This window comes from Quercus suber, unplaced genomic scaffold, assembly GCF_002906115.3.
Source record: "Quercus suber isolate HL8 unplaced genomic scaffold, Cork oak 2.0 scaffold_44, whole genome shotgun sequence".
Classification (NCBI taxonomy): Eukaryota; Viridiplantae; Streptophyta; class Magnoliopsida; order Fagales; family Fagaceae; genus Quercus; species Quercus suber.
The window spans coordinates 7,053-31,270 of record NW_027069509.1 but is presented as its reverse complement, the minus strand read 5'-3'; the positions used below and the strand labels follow the sequence as shown (position 1 = coordinate 31,270).

Here is a 24,218-nt window from a genome sequence, read left to right as displayed (position 1 = left end):
TTCAGTGTGAACTTGTAGTTATGAATAGTTCTGGCCTTTCAACACATGCATTAGTAGTTACTTGTTCTTATCTTTAATCAAACTATTAGTGGGCTATACAATAAGCAGTCTTCTCCCATTCAAATCCCTTCCCTCTTATGCTGTACATGACTTTCACCTTGCTAACGGGTAGAGAGATACCAATTACTACTTCAGAGAGAATGCAGCGATTTTTTTTTCAATGATCTTTGTCATTGGCAACAAACATTAAAAGGCAATCTCTCAACCTTGAGTTTGACCATTTCCCTTAATTTTGACGGCTGATTAGGTGAATAGTTAATAGAGAATTAAACATGACATATAAGGGAGTAGTAGAATTGAAGAAGAATTTGTAAAATGGGCTGGGGTCAGTCAGTTCCTGAGGGAGTTGGGGATACGTGCCTATGATCGTTACCTCCAATATTTTAACAGTTGGAACCAACTCTTCCAACAAGAGAGAGAAAGCTCGTCCTGCAATGTCTTCTTGTTATTTACTGAGGAAAGCCATAAAGAATGTCATCCAGAACACAACAATTCCTCCTGAAATTAAAGGGTGCAATGCAATTGTTATTCTGCAAAGCTTCTAAAATTTCCATTCTGCGCCATCTTGGTTTGGCATCAACAATGACGGGAAAACCAGGACACATGGCCAATGATATGATATCATATTCAAAGATCTCAAAGCAATATAAAATCATGGATCCACGGTCCCATGATTGCTTGCAACAAAGAAACATATAAAACTTTTAGGCTTGTGAGAATAGATCTATTCATTTAAAAAGAAGATCAACAAAAAAGTGATGCAATTTATATTAAAAAATTATTACAAAAATGAAGTAACTAAACAAGCTTATGAAAACACAGACCAAGTCTATTAATAAGGGCCACATATTACTCCTTGCGAAGATCTATTCCCGCCTTCTTAGCAACAGCATCCAGACCGTTCTTCTCTATGGTCTTCAATGCCTTGGTTGATAACCGTAGCTTGACATAACGTTTACCAGCTTCCCACCAAACCCTTTTGTACTGCAGGTTCACAAACTGCAACTTCTTTGTCTTATGGTTTGAGAAGGAAACTTTATTGGCCCTGTTCGCCTTCTTCCCAGTGAAGGGACAGATCCTACCTGAAAAAATAAACCAAATTAGGAGATAAGTTCTGAAAAAAGGGCACTAAAATGTTCATCAATGGTAAAAACTAATCACTGTTAGAAGCATAGGAAGTCATATAAGTACATACGCCTACATCTTTGGATAAATTATCAAAAAATACTACATCTTTCACATTTTAAAAATATATCAAATAAAATATGTGAGCGACTGTTACAATGCAAGCCATAAACACATATTACAGCACCAATTCACATAAATTGCTTCAGCATAACGCTCAAACCCAACCCCAAATTTATTCCACTGAGCCATAAAATTATAAGCTTATGCATGAATTCATACATACTTTTACTAGGCTTATTCAAAATCTCCCCCTAAATCCAATCCAACAAGTAAAGATTACTAGTACAAGCTTACTAGTAATCGCAAAACCAAGTCAAACTAGTAGTACAAGCTTCATTGAGGCTTATTCACTCCAATTTTTATTAGCAAGCCTTGCGTATACAAAGCAGGGTACTAGCACAAGTAGTAAGTGAAAGAAAACCAATGATTTTATGTCACTAAAGGGTTTTCTAAATTCCACAAAAAGATAAGCTTTTCCATACATTATTATGCTCAAGCATACAGATTTTGTTAACTTCTGTACCTACACATAATTTATGAAGAAAAGGCTCACTCCAACTTGATTATCCTTCCCCTAGTACACATAAACATTAGACAGCAACTTGCTTTAGGTTTCACTTCCCTAGACCACCAACGTGGTTTGCGCGTAATTGCGTGCACATTGCAATAAATTCAAATTAAAAAAAAAAAAAAAGTAGTCTCGAAGAACTCTGGATACCCACTTTAGCTATTCTAAGCTAATTCAACCTAGAGATTATATAAAACCTTGAAATTTTTTATTAGTGGGCAATGCATTCCTAAAAAAACAAGAAATTTGGGTTACATAAAACATCAGCGGCGTGGTTGACAACATATATGTACAATTTAGCTATGAATACAAAAATGTATAATTTAGCTATGAATACAAAAATGAATGATTCATCAGCGGCGTGGTTGACAACATATATGTACACAAGTGATTAATCCTTCCAAAAAACATGTGAAAATATTGAGAGGTTGAGAAGTTTACGGGCAACAATAGGTTGAAGAGGAGGTGTGAAAGGTGGAGCAGTGATAGAGTGAGAGAGGTTGTAGTCTGAGATTTTGGTTCCGCTCAATTGGGAGCTCAGGAACCCTAACTCCGACACCGACACCTTGGTCCTCAGTGAAGAAGATGTCGGGCTGAAAACTGGTGCTCCTGTTCTGCGGAAACATAGAGTGGAAGTGGAAGCGTTTCCAAAACACACTGCCGATGCTGCCATTGCTTCACTTTCTCACTGTGTGTCGTCTTAAGTTTGAATGGATAACGAATTAAACGAGTTTGGCAGATAGATAGAGCCTCTTATTTTCTTTTCTTTTTCTTTTTTCACATTCACAGAGGGGTTGCTACTTACTGCTAGCTACTTTGCCCAAGCTGGCATGTGAGGCCCGGCCCAGGATTGGTTTTGACCACAAAGTTCCGGACAAGAAAATTGCACCTACACATTTGACAAAATATGATAATCTGTATAATGCACAAAAAATTTAACAAAATATGATTTTTTTTTTCTCTCTATATATAATATGCCAAGATTTTAATGAAGTGTTTAGAATCTAAATTCAATTAAATATATATTTAATATGAGGATGTTCAAAACACCCCAAAAAAGTGTACCAAGTCAATTGTATAGACCATGCAATGTACATGATACATTTTGGAAAAAGGGCTTCTACTTTTCAGAATCTTATCCTGAGCATTAGTACCTTGGCAAATCCTTATCCGCTAGAAGACACTTTACAAAGCCAGGCCCTACCTTTCTCAAGAAGATGGAACTAGAATTTTTCAATCCCATGTTTAACTGCTAGGATCTCTTTGAAAATAGAGTGATAAGAAAGGGGCTTTCTATAGCTTCTAGAATTTCAATCAACAATGTAAGTTGATTGATCAATATAGTGATCCTCAAAAGAAGTGTTCACTGACCCTCCTCACATTAAAATTTATTGTGTCCTAACAAGAAACCATCACATTTTAAGGATCCCTAGGTCCCTATTCAAACTCCCACCCATACCTAATCAATTCCAAAGCTTGCTTTTGAAATGACAAGTCATTTGGTGAAGGCAACAAAATGGCATGTTGTACTTGATAAATAGATGACATTGTTGTTAGTGTATGCCTATTTAATTTGAGTGCAGCATGCATGCCCTTGTGATTTTAATCACACCTATCAATCTTGCTCTTTGCTTAGAATGATTTTAAGAATGTAAAAGAGATGAGATAAAACGGGATACATAATTAATTTTTCCCCCTTTCTTAGTAAGAAAGGAAAGACGAGATGGAAAATGGGTGACCTATTTTCTCTCTTAACCCACAAATTTTAATCCCTCCAAATTGAGAAGAAAAGTGAGAACAAAATATAAGAGAAAAAAAAATTATTATTTTAACCCTCTTTTAAAAACTAATGTAAAAAAAATTAAAATAAAATAAATTGTTTCTTATATATAAGGACAAAATTTAGCTATAAAATTAATTGTAACCTAAGGTTACAACCTTACTCAATATTTCTTTATTGGATGTGAATTTTGACAAATCCACTATTATATTACATCTTCATTTTCCTATATCCTCCATGCTTGCAAAATTTTTAGAAAATTAAAGATCAATAGCTATATCATCAATAAATTGTTTAAATTGTAAGTTTTTGTAATTTAAAATTATGCATTAAATATAAGCTTATAGATCATATATTAAATAATATCTAATTGACACAAAATTTGACATGTGTATCAAGAGTGTAAAGAACATGTAATTCATTAGTTTGATTTTCAAAATATGTAGTAATATTTATTTTATTAAGAAAGGTTGTAGTCTTAGACTACAACTAATTTTGTAACAAAATTTTGTTCTATATTTAATAAGGATAAAATAATAAATTGCTACAAATCACTATTTCTTTCCTCTCATTTTTCTTTCCAACTAAGGAAAGAAACAATTATTATATGATTTATATCCTCTCAATTTTCTATCTTCTTATGAAACATAAAGTAAGGAAAATTAGCATCTTGTCCATCCTTCCATTTGTCCATTCTACCAAAGAGCCATACACTAACAATGTGAAACAAATAATTAGATGGTTATGCATCATGAAATTGATACATATTCATTATGCTATCTAAGATTCTAAGTATCTGTTTGGATCCGGCTTTTGTTGCGCTTTGCATTTTTCTCTCTTTTTTTTTTTTTTTTCCTTGCACGCGTTTCAAGGGGACAAATTTCACTGTTCATGTTACTGTTCATAAACAGTAACCATATATATTTGACTTTTCAGCCCCTTCTCATCACACCCGTGAGTCCCGTGCACTGTTCACAGGACCTACAAACTTCACTTTTCAACAAATTTTTTATTAAAAATGAGTCTTACAACACTATTCATATATTTAAAAATTATTTTGCTATAGTGCCTTCAATTTTTAGTAAAAATAAGTTATACCCAAACAGACCCTAAATGATCCACAATAATTATTGATTATAAGTAGGGTGGCGAGAAGTTGTCAAGTATCGCAATAAACAAAAACTTAAAAGTCCGATTTGAAGTAAAACCACTGCAATTGGGAAACTCAATTATTTGCTATGAGATACTGTGACGGTTTCTGGTCCAAATCAATGGAGAGATTTTCCGCCATCATTTGATCGGATGGTTTCAATCTGAGCTATAGAGTATATGGCAATGCACAGGTTTTGCGTATACAATTTTAATTTTAAACATAGGAACAGCAAGCTAGACCAATCCATCAAATCTCTCCCACAGCATCTGGTTCTCAGCTCAAGTGGTAATTGGTAAATCAGAGGAAGAGAATTTCAACTTGCCCAGAAGCAACCTAGAAAACAAATTAAATAAATAATCTATAACCAAGCAAAATGGACCATTGGCTCAACTCGGTGCATGAATCCATTTTAAATTTCCAAGAGCATTAAGAAATTGACATAAGATTGTCCATGGGACATAAACCAAGCTAAACAAATCTAAGGGAAAAAAAATTAGCTCTAGGAATGAAGTTAGTACATTGAGTAAGCAGCACCTAAATACCATTTAGATCAGTAGCCCGTACCCTTCCCATCATCATCCTTTGTATACAGTAACAGAGACATTCAGACAAATAATCTCAGAGCTCAAGCAGTATCCAGTGAAGTGCTTGGTGATTAGCTAAAGCCAAGCTCCTCACTACACAGCCAATATGAAGCAATTTCGTAAGATTTCTGCATCCATGCGCCAATACACAGTGTGCACCATTGGCAAAAAACTAAAACATATATATTTGGATCCAAAATTTTGAAATTAACCAATGACTGAGCCCTGCCACATAAAGTAATCAATACCAAATGTGTGCTGAGGACCCAGAAGTCAGATTCATCTTCCACTGGTTGAAGAGACAGGACATTGTACCCAGTAGTCTCACCAATTGCAGTTGTCCAAACATATTCATTTTGGAAACCTCACCCGGTAAAGATCAAGAGCAACAAACTCCACTGTCACAATCCGGTCATCAAAAAGGCGTCCATGCAAACAATGTGCTGCCACACAAGAGGCTTCTGTTCTTCCATACTCCACAAAAACACACCCCAGCTCAAATACATGTCCAAGATCACAATCCTGTTCCTCGTTCGCACCCCTCTCAGCAGCAGCTGATTCAGTAGCCACAATACCATCCATTCCAACATAAGCTTCCTGTAACTTATTATCAGCTTCCCCCAAAGTTGACTGATCTTCAACCATCAAATTGTTTTCCAAGCTAATGTCCTTCGCTTCAATAATATCAGCAACCTTTTCATCATGACAATCCGATTGATTCTGACTGTTCAGCTGGTTAGCGAGTTCTTCAGGAACACCATCTGATATGTTCTCATAGTCCTCAACAACCACGTTACTATCAAGCAGACCCATTTGGCAGGACTTGTTCTCTCCATTATCATTGGCAGGTCCGTCATCATTGAAGCAAGTTCTTCTCAAAATTATTTCATCTTCTTTGAGTTCTTTGATATCACCAAGAAAGTCTGCCTCACTAATTTTCCCAGTATCATGGTCATCATCTTTTCCTGAAGTTTCTGTTTCTGTTTTTTCATCATCATGAGATAAATCTTGCCAAGCCCCATCAGATTCCCCATTGTCAATAACTTCAAATGTCCCCGAGGTGCTCATGTGACTGTTGCTCTGCTTGACAACTTTAACAGATTTCACAGTGCCAAACCTGCAGGATTTATCTTATGTAAATATGAGTCTATCTAAAAACACAAAAGAGTAAGGGCCTGTTTGGTTGTAAAGAAAATTCTGAAACATTGTTAAATTAGTAGAATAATATAATAATAATTTAAAAAATTAATTTAAATTAATAAATTTCAACCCTTTGTTTATCATAAACTGAGAACAAAAAACAGAAGTCAACATCATTTAGATGTTATCTGAAAATTGGCTTTTGAAAAGTAGTTCTCGGAAAAAAATTTCCTGGGGGAGGGAGAGGGGGGAACCAAACAGGCCTTATAAAAATGGAAAACAGTTTTATCAGGACCTTGTACACTCCAACCGTATATCTTCAAGAACTTCTTCAACTTCTGGCTCGGGCAGCAATAACAGACTCTCAGGATTGAACTAATTCACATAGGAAAAAAAGAAGATTAGATTGACAAAGTAAATATTATTAGAATATTTAGAAGATTCATGATAATAAATAAATTAACCCCCCCCCCCCCCCCCCACGTCCCAAGAGTAGAAAAAAAGTAAACCATACTGCAGAAACCCTACCACATTTTTAAGCTTTAGAACTTCTGTGGGCTGTTTGAGAAGTGGCTTTGCATGCTCGGGGATCCCATAGCAAATAGAATTCCCACCATTTTCCTGCCAGATGTTATTCTCTAGGTCAGTGTACATCTCCATAAAAACGTTATAACAGATAATAAAATGGGAGTAGGCTACCTCCCATTGCATAGTCCACATACCCACCCAAAAAATAATTAGGATTGTGTTGCATCTCAATTAATTTTTTGGTAGAAGGAACAGGGTGATGTTTATTACCAGAAACAATGCATCAGGAATAGCTTGAACTACTGTAAGTACTCGCCCTCCCAACTTCATTCCATTCAAACCAGCACAAGCTTTGGGAGTAACTGATTGATCTACATACTGATAGAGTATACAAAAGTTAGAAGACACCCAAAAGGTCAGAAGAAAAGGTAGTTTCACTCAAATAAGGAAAGCTGAAGAGAATCTAACATTCAAGATTTCACTTAGACACATACATCAAATTTCTAAGTGATCCTGATAAATCCAACAAAATATTTGTCTGTTGCAAAAAAATTGATATTTATAGACTTGACTAAAATAGACTCAATTGAATAAGAGCTAACTAAGCTTAAATACAATGATATAAAATTTAGATTGTTCCTTCATCAGACTTTCCAACAAATGACCAAAGTAAAGACCAAGCACGTTAAGTCAATATAGGCATTGGTGTCCAACAATGTGAAAACCATAGCCAACTCAACTTAAAAGATTAGAAAATAATAATAATAATAAAATAAAACGCTTGAATGCAGGATATGCAACTAAAAATGTCTCCAAAAAGCATGCACGTCAGTGTCTAACACCACATAAGTGAAGTATTCTCGTTACATAGGCAGAACACAAATAAGATCAAAATGATTATTTTGGGAGTGATTATTATAGTAACCAGACAGTGTAATGTAAGAGAATTTAAGCCCAAAGGGGAAAAAAAAATGCCCCTTAGTTTATTGTCTTTTATTTTTCTATGTTATGTTTAATTAATTATTATACATTGACTGTTTTAAAAGGAAATGTTACTAATATGTGACTTTTGATGAAGAAGATGCTTAGGATTTAATAGTTATATGTGAGATGAAGAGTTAGGATTCTAGAGTTACTAAAAGCTATTATAAATAACCTCTTTTGAGTCATTATAGACAGCCTTTCTTATCTAACCTATGAAACTTCATAACCTCTTTTAAGTCATTATAGACCACATTTTCTTATATAACTTATAAAATTCCATATTTAAATATTTCTTGGGCTCTTTGAGCTGAGAGATCGATGTTTTAGTGTTTCAATCCCATTTTCTTCCTCTAGCTGTAATCTTGTTTTATTGCTGGAAATTTCTTCACAGACCCTTCTTTTACACCATATCAAGTTCTCCTCACTGTATCAAGTGGTATCAGAACAAAATCTTTTTCATAAAGCAACCGATGCAAGTCCTCTGATGATTCAATAACTGGTAGTGGAGGGATTGAACATGGATGTGTTTGTTGGAAACAACAAGAGGTGGCAGTTGAGCTAAAAGGCTTTTGGCAAGTATTCGATGCAAGTCTTACTGGTTTTCTTTTAAAAATGGAAGGTTTACATAAACATGCTGATTTGAATCATTTTACTTGGAAAGATGTGATTTTTAATAATTTTCTATTGACATAATGTTGAATCATGAGAATCTTTATTTTTATGAAGAGAAAAAAGATTTGATTGTGATTAGGAAGAATTTTTATGGAGCAAGACTATATTTGATAGGATTCAAGATATGGAAGGGCGAGATTGAGCCAATTTTTATAACAAAGTTGTATGGTGCTAGGGTGATGGTAATTTAATATATGTAACTTGTTCATGTTACAAATAGAAGAAAGGTTCTCAAGCTTATTGAAAATATCAGGTACCTCACAAGAGTTACAATATCATAATAAATACTAGACTTTGTATTAAATAGATAGATAAGCAATCATCAAGATCGAAATTTAGATTATGAGAATCTTGTTTAAAAATGTATTATCTATAGCACATCTGCCATACCCCACAATGACATAAAAATCTCATTCAAAATGAGAAAAAAAGAAAAAGTTGTGAAAGCAATCGCTGCTTTAACATCTTATTAGACAGAATTTATTAGCAACAAAAGTATAGAGGTACAGACTGCTGTATTACCTCAAGAAAAGCACAGCACTCGCTGAGCTCTTCGTTGACCTCAAAGTGGTAGGCCTTCAAAGGTCCAAAGACACTTACGATCTCCATAAGCTGGAAAGCAGAATAAAAAGCCTAGTCACTAAAGATATCCACTTACAAAGGATAATAATAATAACAACAACAACAACAACAATAATAATAATAATAAAATTGAAAAATATTACCATTTTTGATGAAATAAACTTTGAAATTCCACCAATGAATATCTGCAGAGACAGAGCATAGAAAGAGGATAATAACATACACAACCACAAAGTTAATAAGGGAACACCATGAAACAAAAAAAATAAGCTATATAAAATACAAAGAGAAATCCTAAAGATTCAGATATGCAATCTCTCTTGAAGCTCTAGAATATCTATATCATGTCAACAAAAAACCTCAGCATACTTCTGACAGCTGGTAATGCTGTAAACACTTCCCACATCTATTGATATTGATGACGACCCTCATTAAAGTATAATTATATATGTGAATAAAGAGAGGTAAAGAAAATACATGAACCTTTGAATCACAGGGAAGAAGTCTGTTCGAGTAAAACATACATGACACCTTGGGCAATTACAACAAACACAAGAACATTCTGCAACAATTATGTGACCCTAGAAATACATAATCAAAGAGAATATATATATCCAACTCAAAGCATTACATAATCAGGAATAAGGAATCTTTTCAAAGTGAATATATATGGAAATATGTTAACAATTTAACATGGTAAAAAATTTTATAGGTAAATTAAAAACAAAAAGAAATACACAAAAAGGTAAAACCAAGAAGGAAAATGGAAGTTTGCTATTATACAATGAAGACATTAAAAGTTACATCACTTCTGTATGAAACTACGTACTGCAACTCCATTGCATATAAACTAAAGTTTACTATTAGTCCACTTGGTATATGGAAGCTGGACTATGTGATATAAAGCAGGTAACAATGTATAGGGGTGTCTTCCCATACATCAAGTTATCACATATATACATAGAATTCAACATTGCATACGCGTGCGGATGTGCCAGAAAATATTCACCACAATAGGGTTATAAAATGATAGAAAAATCCTCAATTTAGTTTGAGCTCAATGTTTTAAAAGATTCAATGGAAGTAAAGTAGTATGGATATCTAGTAATTCGTACTAATATATACGCTTATGGGAATTCACTCTACAGATAACACTTGACGGAATGACTCCAATGAATTCCTATTCTGTTTTGTGCCCACTTGTAGTAGGGTAGCTCACCAATGAGAATCTAGTTTACACCAAAAGATACATCCAACCAGGATATGAAATAAAAGATACCCTAAAAGAGAGTGAATTAACCACTAAGCACTGAAATTATACAGAGTAACTTATGTATGCATAACTTTACAGTTGACTCTTAATGTAAACATTGTTATATTGAAATTACAAGCTTCATATACATACCTTGTTAGGTGAATCCTCCACGATATCACTTATTGAATCAACTGCAGCCACTGATTTCTCCAGATCACCAGTCTGCATGAAAATAGCAACTGTCTGAAAACCTGCTACATGGATAGTAACCACAATATACCTCAGAAACTGCAAAGCAGTGGTAGAAAGTGCTAGTTGAACCAATAATAGCATCTTTGTATGGCATAGAATAACTTAATCATATCACAGTAAATCTTGCTAATAATATAAAAAAAAATGAAAAGAAAAAGAAGATAATAGGAAGCCATAGAATCTAAAACTACAACAAAATTTTTGGATATTTACTATTAAATAAATAATAAAAAATAAACAAAAAAAGGCACTAGTATGGTAATCTCATGGGGTTCCATGATAAAATGTCATGAATGAACTCTAAAATTTGAAATGAAACGGTAAAAGGTAACAGTAGGCCAAGTTTAAAATCTGAAATCTTTATTTTAGGACCTCCCATCTCCCTAACACAGAATCAATAGTATGAGTGAATTAATTGTCCCATGTATTTCAGATTTTATCCAACAAGAATAGAAACCACAAAAATGTTATCAAGGTTAAATTAATTATTGGCAACTGAAAGTGTGGATATTTTAGACCAATTGTCACTTGAACTATGAATGCGCTAAACACCAAAATGCATTATCCAAAACCAAATGAACATTGAAATATTCCAACCAATAAGCAATATGGGAATAAAGCAATAATTATTATCATATAATCCAACGAGCTTTAGTTCGAACCTAAAAAGCACAAACACAACACGACATAGGACATAGCAACAAGGTAATTCTTTAAAAATTAAGACATGACACAGTATTAATTACTCCCTCCATCTCATATTGTTAGGCATGTTTAGAAAAACCAACTTTTTAAGGGAATATCATTTAATGCTTTGTTTTTTATATAAAAAGGTACAAGTTCCCAAAACCACCCACTTTAATTTAAATTTTTGTGAAAGAGGGGCATTGACTTTTTCAATAACGTAAAAGGTATGTTAGGAAATTATTTATTGACTTTTCAAAGATGACTTCATTTTGGGACGTCCCAAAATGAAAAAAGGACTAACAATTTGGGATGGTGGAGTAATTATTATATAGTATATATTCTAGGAATGTTTTACATTTTCTTTAGTTAATAATTAAAAAATGCAACTAAGCACTCTACTGACCTTAAGAGTAACAGAATAACCGAGTGTTTTAGCCAATATATATATATATATAAAATAAAAAAGATAATAATTAAAATCAACAACATCATTCAAAAAAAAAAAATTGTGGTGGAGAATTTGCTGACTTTTGACAATGCCAAGCGTTTTTGTAAAAGAATGGTTTGCATTTAATCTATTAAGTCGTGTCTTTCTACCAAAAAAGAAAAAAAAAATGTTCAGAAAACAGGTTCTTATCTTCTTATAGAGAGAGGTTTCGAGAGCACCCAAACAACTAAAGCCCCAATTGGTCGAGACAAAGAGTGAGGCTGATGAACTAAAAGTAGTGTCAATGTGCCTCGATCTGCTTCAATGTGTGTAGATATTCTTTGATGAATGTAGATCAAGGGAGGAAGAGCAAGAGATAAGACTATTTGGCTGTTCCAGAGAGAGAGAGAGAGAATCATTATGGCTTTTGAAGCTTCATCAATGGCTTTGATTGTGGCAAGTTGTCAAAAGTCATCTTTTTTCTTTTTTCTTTTTTTTACTCCCATTGTGTCTAGACCGTGTTGCTACAACGTCTCCAACATGCCTAAAACATGTCCAAAATTTTAATTTTTTTGCCAGTAACGCATGCATGCAACTATGTCCCAGGCATGCTCATGTATTACAGACATGTAGGGCTCTTTTGATGTTTCTTAGGGTCAAATGCACTTCCTCCATCACAATAATGCGATGGAGGGTGAGTTCATGAATTTATGACCCACAACATCCAAGATTAACTTATACAGTTATGACTGTTACTTCTCTATACCTATACTCAAGTCAATATACTACACAATCAATACATAGTCTGAGCATAACTACGGGAAAGCTGTCCTTTTCATAACATTTTCTGAACAGTGCAATTTGCTCCATATACATGTCTATAAGCAATATAATTATTTTGATGTGAATCTTCTTCACTGAAGTTTACAGATATGGGAATGACTTCTCTAACATAAAAGGCCACCTTCATATGTCTGCTATGAGAAACATACCCGCACCAACTATATCTTTGCTTTCAGGACAGAGGGAGTACAAATGAGTATCTGAAGAGACTCAAGTGGGGTTTTTTTCTTTTTTTAAAACTGAAAAATCACAAACTTAAGAAATCTCTTTTTAATTTTTTTTTTTCCCCTTTTTTTTCTTTTACTGCTTTTTAAACTCTTTTTTTCCTTTTTTATCCATCTTTTATCCCTTCCCAGATTCTGGTTAGATAGTATTAGACTTGGGTTAGAAAATAGATTATGGGTTAAGGGTGAGAATAAGGAATAAATAATGACACCAAAAGTCCAAAACAAACATAAGACTGGAGAGACCACCAATGCATCTCAAGTTACCAGAAGAAGGAATCGCATTTCTTGGTCTAGGTTTAAGCATCATCCACAATATTGAGGCACTTCACCTCATATAAACCACATTGGCTACAATATGCTTTGTTAAGTGAAGACTTACAGCCCTATAAAAGGCCTTGCTAGAGGTTATAGAGGGCTAAAGTCAATAAAAGAAGGTTGCTTCAATGCATTTATGAGAGGATTGAAGAAAAACCAAATAAGGAAAATAAAGATATTTGGTCAAGATAGTTTGTTCACATGCAAGCACACAACAAATACAGAAGATAAAACTAATAAGGACAAGTGATCTGGTTCAAATTGAAAGCAGTACAAAAACATGAGAAATCCCACCTAGAATTAAAACAGGGGTTGTGAGAAAAGAAAGGCCTGCAATTAATTCATTTATAAATAATAAACAAAGCTACACAAAGTTAAACACAGAATGGTTCATTTAGACAGTCTTATGTAGGTAGTGTAAGACTTCATTAAACATAAAACTGTCGATCACTTTCCATCTCTTCATCTTAAACACATAATGTGATGAAAACTGAAAAGGGTGTCATCATAAAACTAGTCCAACCCATTAATATGCACAACTATACAAACAAAGGAGATCATTTCTTATTTTAAGTTTCTTGTGCCATGTGTAGAGGAATATAAAAAAGAAAAAGAAAAAAAAGAAAAAAAAAAAAAAAAAAGAGAATTACAAGACAAGAGGGAGGTCAACTTATATAACTTGGGATGTAGCAATATGCTAACTGTTAAAAAAGATGATAACTTATTAGTGCATAACAATAACTGGTGTTCAAAAAACATTTTGTAACAATAAAATACTTATCTACTTATTAAAAAAAGTTCTGGTGTTAGAAAAAAGTAAAATTGCCAGGTCAAATACAGCAATAAGAAAATTCAAACTGCAGATACTTCCACTGAGAATGAGAGCAGACATCCTACAAGAACTACATCTCACAGCATCTTAAAATTTGAACGCCAAATAAGTTAAACGTTGTATCACATGTCATATAAAATCTACTACTCTAAGAGCCTCGATCAATGACCCCAACCATCCAGAAAAGAAAAAACTGCAAGCACATCAAATTTGTCACTACACCTGGAAATCTTCTTATTTAGGAGTCAGCTTCATCACCATCCTGAATGTGAATTACGACATACGCAACATAAACACCCTATTTAAGAGATTCCAACATGGCAGTCAGAAAATAACTCACGTAATGGGACAAATAGATCATTCGATGTGCAATAGAAAACTCTTGAAGATACAAAACAGTTCCTGGTGTTAAGTGTGACAAGCAATCGCAATTTGCTTCCAAGGTGCAAGCATAAATAAGGAACCTATCAAAATTAAAGATGTATCACATAGAAATTCACAATGACAGGACCCTTCAATAGTTTCAAGGATTAGTGATTACCCCAACCCCATCAAAGGCCAATACTCAGTATTGTATTGCTATTGAAATAGCCTTCAGCATTTTCACGTACAATTGATGTACCATCATGTACATTGGATGGCCTTGCCCATCTAGTGTAATCTATGTGTCCATCTTCTACACATTCATTCAGAATGGAGAGAGGGAGATGGGGAGAGACCTTTGTTTCATTAAAGTTCCAAAATTAAGCTTTCTTGGAATTTTTCCTTTTGTCTCCTAAGGAATAAGATACAGAGAAAATGAAGCTAACCCTATACATGACATTCTGATCCTGAACTTTAATTGCCCAGACACACCAAGGCCACAGTAAAGAAGTTACAAAAGAAAGGCTATATTATAAGGGAGGTTGAGGGCAGTGAGGCCTGGGATTTCAGCTTATACACCACTGGCCCAAAAATGAATTTGCACAACAAATTTAGTCAAAGTAACTTTCTCTTTCTAACAAATAAGCTCATAGGACTGAATTCTTTTTTGGTAAGTATTGGACTTTTTTTTGGGGATAAATTTTGGTAAGTATAGGACTTACAATTCCATAATGATATAAACAACAATTAGCATTAAACAGTTTTTTATCTAATGAAACTTATTTTGAGCTTGTTTGTAAGAAAATATTTTACTGACACTTGAGGCTAGAACCTCAAAGTAGCGTATGGTTCCAATCAGATACATAGTGCACATTCCTGCTCAAGTCCAACCACCGCAAATTGGTCATGGAGTTACAAAAATAGTAAAAAAAGGCAGTGATAAAAACTATTTCTAGTCAATGGTTTCCCTAAGCAATTCATCACTATTAATTAACATTGACAGCCTTAATGTAACATGTGGTGCAAATGCATTACCACTAGATGGTTAGACTATTATTTACTTTGTATGCAAACTGAACATTGTTGAGTTGTTGAAAACCCTTCTACACGCAAACAATAACGCATAATTTTTGGAAAGTAATTCCACCTTTTTCTCCCTTTAAGTATAGGGAAGTTGCAATGTCCCCCTTTTTAGTTTATAAGGTATAAGCACCCCCACATATCTTTTCGTAATGAGCACTTTACCCACACCCATTACTATTTTCCATCAAATTAACATAAAATTCATACTTTTTTTAAGAATGTATCTAGACCTACAAGTTCATGACCTTAATACCCTCCAATAGCAAACATATCATATGCAATTTGAAGGGTCATCATTGTGCATGTGATGTGTTTGTTATTGGAGGGTAATAAGGTCACAAACATGTTGGTTCATACTCATTTAAAAATTAATAAATAAATAATATTCCATTAATTTGATGAAAAATACTAACATAAGGCGTGAAGTTCTCATTACAAAAAGATAAGAGGGGACATTTTTACGTATTAAATTAATGGGGGGAGATTGCACTTGCCATATACTCAAGGGGCAAAAGTGCAATTTTCCCTCTTTTTTTATAATAAGTAACCCCAAGGAGAAAGGGAGTGGGAGATTCATAGTGACTCCATTTCATTAGGCATGGCCCAGTCAATGCCCCATGGGGGTCATAATGAATAATATATAATATATTTAAAGGAAAAGGTTACAAATTCATATGGGAAATTAATAAATAGTAGAATTGCTCCACATCAATGAGACCATTCCAACAAGGCAGTACATCTAATAAACCTACTAATAGAAGTGATGATTAATGTCATATGGGGTAAAATTGAAACTACTCATGAAAATTTTCAAGCCCTAGATTCCAAATCATTTTCCTTTTAAAGAACTTATTTCATGAATAAACTTTGATTTCCATCATGGCAAATATTCATAATGTAATGCACAAAAAATACTTTGCTATTAGATATTTTTCATAACCGACATACTTCCACAGCTTTCCACTCAGCTTCTGAAAGTTAAATCTTTGTTTTACAAATGATAAGTTAAATAAATGTATCTTTTAATTAGTAACAAGCAGGAAAAAGCGGCTCTTTACCACCCAATATTCCAGCCTAAATCTTGGCTAGAAACAAGAAAGAGTCATGTCTGTAATTGTTTTTTTATTTGAAAAATGAAAGAGTCATGTCTGTAATTAATTCCTATTCAGCCCCTATCCAGCCCCATTCCAACCATTTTCCAAGCTATTTGAGAGAGCATTGTCAGTCACACTAAAGACTCAGGATGACAAGCCAGATTAAAAACCTAACGCATAGTATTCACTTCCAAGGCTGTAGGCTTACAATTAGCTTTTGGCCCCTTCTACCAAGCTCCAAGCTAGTTTGGGTTAAGATCAAGGTTGATTGATTAGATATTGCCTCCTAACAACCCACAGCAAACATCCAAACACCTGGGGGTTTGGCTCAGTTTTAAACTTTTGGCCATCCTGAGGTCATGCCTGTTTTAAAATCAGAAATGAACTTGGCTATTAAAGTGGCTTTTCTTGCCTTTCATTGCACCAATTTAAGTTCAAAATTTCAACCATCAACAGTAGGTCACACCTCATTCTTACTTTGATTGAGTTAAAAACTGGCATGCTCTTAATTAGAGGATGTGGAAATGTAGATTCACAAATAAGATAACTCCAATATAGCTCACATAACCAGCCACAAGACATATTTTGGCCAAAATAACCACACTTTATCCAGAACATTTGACAAATCACACTAATGAAGTAAACACTTCCATGCAAAACCATAAAGCAATATATTAAGTCAAAGATCCTACATCTTACATGCAAATAGAAATGATTAACAAGCTTCTAAGATTCAACAGATTCCCAATTACTTTTAAAAGAAAATAATAAACTAAAAGAATATAAACTTCAAACATTCAACAGATAAGATATAAATAACAAATAAATAAAAAAAGCAACATTAAAAACAATATAAGGCAATAAAGAAGATGAAAAAGGAGATGGTTAGGATAGTCATTCTTACTGCCACTTCAACAAAGTCTTTAGGGCGTCTGACTTTGAGAATGGAGCCAGAGAAGGAACTGCCATCAAAAGAAAGGGCTGCCAAAGCATCCTCAGGTGTAAGAAATTCTACAAGCGCCTGGCCCTTCTCTTTATACATCTGCAATTAAATATGGCAAGGCATTCAAAGTTCTTTAAATCATACCAACCTGCATGAAAAGAATGAAGTGTGATATTACCCCAAAAAATGGACACTTACAATACAATTGATACATGGCTGGGGTTCTTGGATATGATTAACACCAGAAGCCAGTAAAAACTTATTAAAGCATTCCACTACAGCTTTCTCCGAGGCAGAAGCTGGTATATTTTCTACATAAAGCCTCCTCATAGGCCGAGTAGCTTGTGTTAGTTGAACAGAGTCAAATGAGTAATTCTTCTTTGATAAGAAAGAGTTAGACACCGTAGAAAGAGACTTCACTGTAGTGGAAGCAGCAGAAACAGCATTGACCATCTCATTTCCAGTTGAGGCTACATCCTGCTTTGATGACTGAAAATTCGAAGGATCTGAACCAGAAACAACAGCAGCTGTTCCAACTGGTGGGAGATCCCACCCAGCACTTTTCTTCTCTGGTGAACGACCATATGGGGAAGGAGTCTTAATAGCAGCCTCAGTTTTTCTCTTCCTTGGTGAATAGCCACCAAGTCCACTTGTGTATCCACTATGTCGCCGATAATGGCTACTCGAGCCATTACTTGACACTCTGTTCCTGTCAATATCTGAATGTTGTCGTCCGGACCTATCTCTAAGAGAATGTGAGGACAACTCTCTGTGCTCCCCACCATGGTGAGAATTATGCTTGTGTGCCCTTGTTGATGGTGAAATGGACCTTCTATTTTTGTCTTCACGTTCTCTACTCCTTGACCGTCTCCTTTTCCTTGACTCTTCACGTGTTGATAGTGAAATTGACCTCTTATTTCTGTCCTCACGTTCTCTACTCCTTGACCATCTCCTTTTCCTTGACTCTTCACGTGTTGATGGTGAAATTGACCTCTTATTTCTGTCCTCACGTTCTCTACTCCTTGACCGTCTCCTTTTCCTTGATTCTTCATAAAGTGATTTTGATGACTCCTTCCTCTCTTTTCTATCTGGAATATCTAAATCATGTTGTTTCCTTGGGTCATGTTTCTTTGCAGTATTCCGGTCTCTATTAGTCTCATCAACTCCATTTCTGTATTTTCTCTTGCTTCCTCTTTCAAGGTCTTCCCTACTTCTTTCTGCATGTCTATCCCTATCAGCCAAATCTCTAGAGTGCTTCTTTTCAGGTTCATTTTCAGAATCATCAGTTGACCACTCATCATTTTTTCTCCTAACATGTTTTTGGTGGTTGTTTCTTCCTAGTTTATCCTTATAGCTCATATCTTTGTTGTCTTTATCCTTCAATTCGGTATTTGACACACAACTTTCTCTGTCCTTTCTCTTAACTAAAGCATCTTCCTTCATAGAACTATTCTCTTCTTTCTTTCTGGAACCTGCCTTCACTAATTTCTCAGATACATGCTTTTCCATGACAGGAGAAGAATCATTATTATGTTTGTAACCCCTTTCAGATTCAAAAGCATCAGAAACATTCTCAACAGTTTCTTCCTTTAATAATATGTTCCCTGATTCAAAGGTTCCCTCTTTCACATTTTCAGACAACAACTTGTTTTCCCTTCTAAGCATAATCTCGTCAAAGCTGAAAGGCCTTGTCCGAGCAGCACTTTCTTCATCATACTCACACAGGGAATGCCTACTACTTTTATCATGCTTTTCATTTAGCCGACTAGATCTGTTCTTCTTCCGACTAGATCTGTTCATCTTCCTGCGATAAAAAGATTCCAGTACTCTAATAGAGTTTGGAGTATGTTCAGCCCAGTAACCAAATATTAAAGGTAACCTAAAGGTCAGGTCCTGAAAATTTGAGTACTTTTAGGCCGTCTCTAAGTGAAAATCAGAGCAACCCCAAGAAAAAAACAGCCCATTGTCCATGTCAAGGTTATTTTCAGCTACTGATCCACACAACTTCAACAAGCTCCAGCCATTCTAAATACTGTAACAGAACAAGGTGGTTCAAATAATTACAATCAAGTTCTAGACCATGAAATAATCGAAAGAGGTAAAAGAAACTGTGAAATCATCAAAGGAGATCTCAAATAATTTAAAGCCACTGGTGAATCAATCAGCTAGCCATGTAAAGTATAGATAATCTAAAATTCATCCTAGACCTAAATACAGCTGTTGAAAAAAGAGACATTCAACTAGGCAGAGCATGAACAACAGTATCAATAATGAATAACGATCTAAAGTTCATAAAATCAGGAGCATTCAGAAAATAGAAGATGAAGAATTGGAAAGGACACTGCCTGTTGCAGATGTTCAATTGTACAGGGACTTCAGAAATTCAAGACTTAATCGATGAGAAGTGGTGATCAATGCCATTGAAAACAGACTATTCCACTCCCTTCAAAAGTCCACATAAGTCAATGCACTGTATCATTCTAAATAGCACAATTTCTTTGACGAGCAAATTTTTTTTTCCCAACAAGCAAGCAGCTCACTAACTTTCTTGGAATAACCCACTAAACTTCAAATAGGGAAATAGCTAGAGACTACAATCCTCTCACACCAAACAGCAAAGACGATCAACTATTTCACTATAATTTTTGCACATATTACAATAATCCACAAAAATAACTCTCCTCTTGATGAATTTATCTATAGTTAAAATTTAACCCATTGCAGAAGTCCTTGTAAAAAACACAACTGTTCAAGGAACATGTATACACCATGCACTTCAATGCTGGTAGGAAATAACTATGTATGAATAGGCTAGAATCTCCATATTCACTCCATAGTAAAGGTTTCATTTCTTAAAAAATACTTTTTTATAAGAAAAAAAATGACCTTATTAAAAAGGAGAGAGAAATCAAATACATGGAGAATATAAAAGGTATTCTTAAAGAAACTACAAGTCAAAATTCAAAAGATCTTTAAAAAAAATGGAAACGGGATGTATACTGCCTCAAGCAGTCATCCAATCATACAATGAATTCAAGAATTTAAAAAAAAAATGCTGAGGAAGTCCAATTCCAACAAAATTTATGCTACTCCTCTCTCTAGATTGTCCACATTACCCACAAGGGAACAGCATTCCAAATTCTTCTACTCTTACAGCTACCAAATTCCCTTGCCAACATGCAAAAAACTAAATCACGTTATTTGGAATCACCAAAAAGACAAAACACAAACCACCAAAACTATCTTACCACCATCCAATGTAGTAAAAAATGATAAACTGACGCCTCACTACTTTTGCACAAGTTCTTCTTTCAAAGATTGTCTACTCTACTGTTTAAATCTTTTCCAATGCTATCGTCCATATGAAAGGAAAAGCCCTCTCAATACATCATAAAACAACTAAACCTCAAATTTTCCAGACCGTGCTAATAATTTCCTAGACATTTTATCTTCACCTCAACTAGAAAGGGAATTAGGATTGCAATTCCCAATCCAGAAAAGCACAGGAAAAATAGAAGGATTCCAACAGAGCACTTCAGGTCAAGGAAAATATCTTTCAAAAGAAGAATCGCCATACATAAAATAAATAAAATATCACCAACTCTATTATACAATACACTGCATTTCCAATATCACTAACCCCTCACCCATCAATATCTTGACACAATACAACTTCACACTCATTCTCTTTATACAAAGGGTTGCCTATCAAAGACATAGGAATTGGATTAGGAATGATATCAACACCTACACTATTACTGGTGTGTGTGTGTGTGTGTGTACACACACACACACACACATATATATATATATTATAAGTAACAGATGTTTTATTGATAAAGTAAAAATACACTCTATGTTCACGATGATGAACACATAGTACTTAAAGTAATTACAAGCATATCAAATAGTAGATGGAGAATCATTCCCCATTGCTTAATGTGGTGTCTTTGGAAGGAAAGAAATGGTAGATGTTTTGAAGATGTTGAGAGATCCATACCCGACCTCAAGTTTTTTTTCCTTTAGAACTTTATTTGATTGGTTGTCTGTTTTGCGAAACCAATCATTCTCTTCTCTTCTTGTTTTTCTTGATTCTTGTAATTTTTATTCTTAATTGTTGACCCCTGTACACTACCTGTGTACTAGGGCATCCTTTTTTTTATATCAATAAAGCTTATTACTTATCAAAAAAAAAAAAAAAAAGCATATCAAAGAGAAATTCTAACAGTGTGTTGGAAATCACAAATGGATGTACAGTGCGTAAAACCCCAAACCCAAGGCCAATCAACCAAAGTCCGGATTAGCAAGGATGGGCGTAGCGTGTTACATTATTGATTTATTATGCTACACCTACCAACAATTAAAAAAAAAAAATCCAATTTAAATTGATGCACAAGACGAAACCAATTAATAGTAAAGGAGAACAAAAAGTAAGGATAAAACTCACGTACAGTTCCTTAGGTTAATATATTAGGTTCTCCAATTAAATTCACACACATAACTGGATTGCATTTAATTCTCCTTGGGAAATAATCGAAAAATAATACTGTACTGTACCTAAGTTTTGTCCAAAACGTAATACTCTAATTTCTTATCAAAAAAACCGTAATTAAAATATTTGAATTACATAATTTCGTCAAAAACTAATAAAACCAAAGCCTCCATTCAATCACATTGTCTTAGTTCACTATAGCCTATTATTTTTACCTTCATATATATATTTTTTTAATCTTATTTTTGGGGAAGAAACGTTTCAATTTAGTCTTAAATTCTGGACCTCAAGTTTTCAGGGAAATTAAATGGAGGAAGGTAATCTAGACCAAATTATATAAGCACGTAAAGAGTAAAAAAGAAGGGGAAAAGATGAGGCGGCTACTAGAGGGTTGTACCTTTTGGACGAGAAAGTGTGGCGGCGGCGAAGTTGAATGGCAGAGCAGAGTTGAAGTTACCGTGTGCGTGCCTCTGCTGTAGGACTAGTATTATATTGTATTGTATTGGGATGAAAACCTAGAGAGAGTAGAGAGAAGGAAAGAGAGCGCTACCCATTATTTCTTTTTTTTTCAGTTATCCGCATTTCGTAATATGGATTCACTCATTTGTTTTTTGTTACCCGCGGTGACTTCTCGTATCGCTCCTCAACTTAGCTAACTGACATATGTATTACTTGTGGTATTTTTTATTTATTTTAATTTTGTAACTAGCATTATACCTACGCGATTGTAAATAATTTTATTATTAATTTACCTAAAATAAATAAATATTTTATTTTTAAATTATATAATGAATGCATGTTGCGTGAGAATAAGGTATCATAAAATGCATATATATATATATATATATTTCTAAATTTTATCATTTTTATTTGTTTGAAAAAATTTTAAAAAAAAATTTCTAAATTATAATAGATGCAAATTATTAACTTTTACCCAACAAAATAAAAGAGTCTTTAAGCACCCACGCGTGTGCTTAAAGGCTAGTGCGCGTGTGTGTATGTGTGTGTGTATATATATATATATATATAATTGAATGGAAGATACTAAAGGTACCTAAAAGTATATATAAAACTATTTTCAATAATACATTGAGCTTTAAGACTCAATTAATCACATATATTTAAATGGAAAACCCTTAAATTTAATAGTTAAAAACTATCCAAAACAATAATTGAAATCATGTTTAAGTGAAACCTCAATTCAATGATTAAGAACATCTAAATTATTAAACATTTAAAGATTTGAAGTAGAGAGAGACTCACATGAGAATTTAATTTTTGTCCTTGGAAGCATGGAAGAAGACATTGAGTGAGTTTCACCCTACCAAGTTTAAGTTTAAACTTAAATTTCAAATCATGAGTGTTGCATACTAGATATGTGTGTGTATATGCATGAAAAATGATCTAAATTTAACATTTATTATAGAAAGGAGGTGGTGTAGTCTTACCCATGTCTAGCTAATTCTTGTTATAATCCCTTTGTGTAGCATGTGTATATGCATGAAAAATTATCTGAATTTATCATTTATTGTGGAAAAGAGGTGGTGTAGTTTTACCTCTGTCTAGCTAATTCTTGTTATAATCCCTTTGTTTTGTGGGGAGAGAAAAAAACACTTCTTTTGAAAGGAAAAAAAAGTCAATGTATAATATATAATAGCTAAGATACTAATCTTTGGAAATGGTATCCCATACGGATTAGTATTTCAATTGTGGGTTTTGGTAGTTAGAAGTTAGTGCATAGTAGTTAACAATTAGAAAATTACTTTGATTTTTTGTTTAAAACCAATCCCTTAAAAAGGTTTTAGTAGAGTTTAAATCACGTTAATAAATTATCTCTTAATTCAATTTTTTTTTTTTAAATCATGTTAATAAAAAGTTATTGATAAAACTATTATTAGTAAACATTTCTTAGGCTTATCTATATAATTTTGTTGTCAAATTTATATTAACTCTTTTATTTTATTTTATTTCTTTTTTTCCTAAGAATATAACACAACCAAAAACCTATAAACAACAATTCACATTCAATATAAAGAATATAATCAAACTTATTCATATAAATTTAGAAAGAGAACAAAGAATAATCCTGTTTGTTTTCTTTATCACTTTGAGAGATGAAAGTGTGAGTATGTAACTAAAACCTAAATCAATTATTGTAGAAGAGAA

At 33.8% G+C, this 24,218-nt stretch overlaps 2 protein-coding genes across 2 annotated transcripts; both read right to left on the bottom strand.

Moving 5' to 3' along the window:
* Nucleotides 1–770: 770 nt before the first annotated feature.
* On the bottom strand, nt 771–2,604 carry LOC136066709 (large ribosomal subunit protein bL28c-like). The gene is made up of 2 exons (XM_065771432.1): nt 2,258–2,604; nt 771–1,142 (listed from the first exon to the last, which is right to left on the bottom strand). Exons 1-2 carry the CDS (start codon nt 2,487–2,489, stop codon nt 910–912), a joined length of 465 nt encoding a protein of 154 aa, XP_065627504.1. The 5' UTR covers nt 2,490–2,604; the 3' UTR covers nt 771–909.
* A 2,475-nt stretch (nt 2,605–5,079) lies between these two features.
* On the bottom strand, nt 5,080–22,633 carry LOC136066708 (uncharacterized). Its single transcript, XM_065771431.1, has 10 exons — nt 22,450–22,633; nt 17,759–19,592; nt 17,522–17,659; nt 10,645–10,716; nt 9,383–9,424; nt 9,180–9,269; nt 7,272–7,379; nt 7,002–7,094; nt 6,769–6,848; nt 5,080–6,450 (listed from the first exon to the last, which is right to left on the bottom strand). The coding sequence occupies exons 2-10, from the start codon at nt 19,358–19,360 to the stop codon at nt 5,685–5,687; spliced, it is 2,991 nt and encodes a 996-aa protein (XP_065627503.1). The 5' UTR covers nt 19,361–19,592; nt 22,450–22,633; the 3' UTR covers nt 5,080–5,684.
* Between the last annotated feature and the right edge of the window lie 1,585 nt (nt 22,634–24,218).

Coding starts and splice junctions, on each gene's coding strand:
- LOC136066708 (XM_065771431.1), bottom strand. CDS start 19,360: ATGAACAGATCTAGTCGGAAGAAGAACAGATCTAGTCGGCTAAATGAA. Junction 9,425..10,644: donor TGGAGGATTCACCTAACAAG/GTATGTATATGA, acceptor CTGTCTCTGCAG/ATATTCATTGGTGGAATTTC. Junction 6,849..7,001: donor TTCTAAAGCTTAAAAATGTG/GTAGGGTTTCTG, acceptor TATGTGAATTAG/TTCAATCCTGAGAGTCTGTT.
- LOC136066709 (XM_065771432.1), bottom strand. CDS start 2,489: ATGGCAGCATCGGCAGTGTGTTTTGGAAACGCTTCCACTTCCACTCTA. Junction 1,143..2,257: donor TCTTCAACCTATTGTTGCCC/GTAAACTTCTCA, acceptor TTATTTTTTCAG/GTAGGATCTGTCCCTTCACT.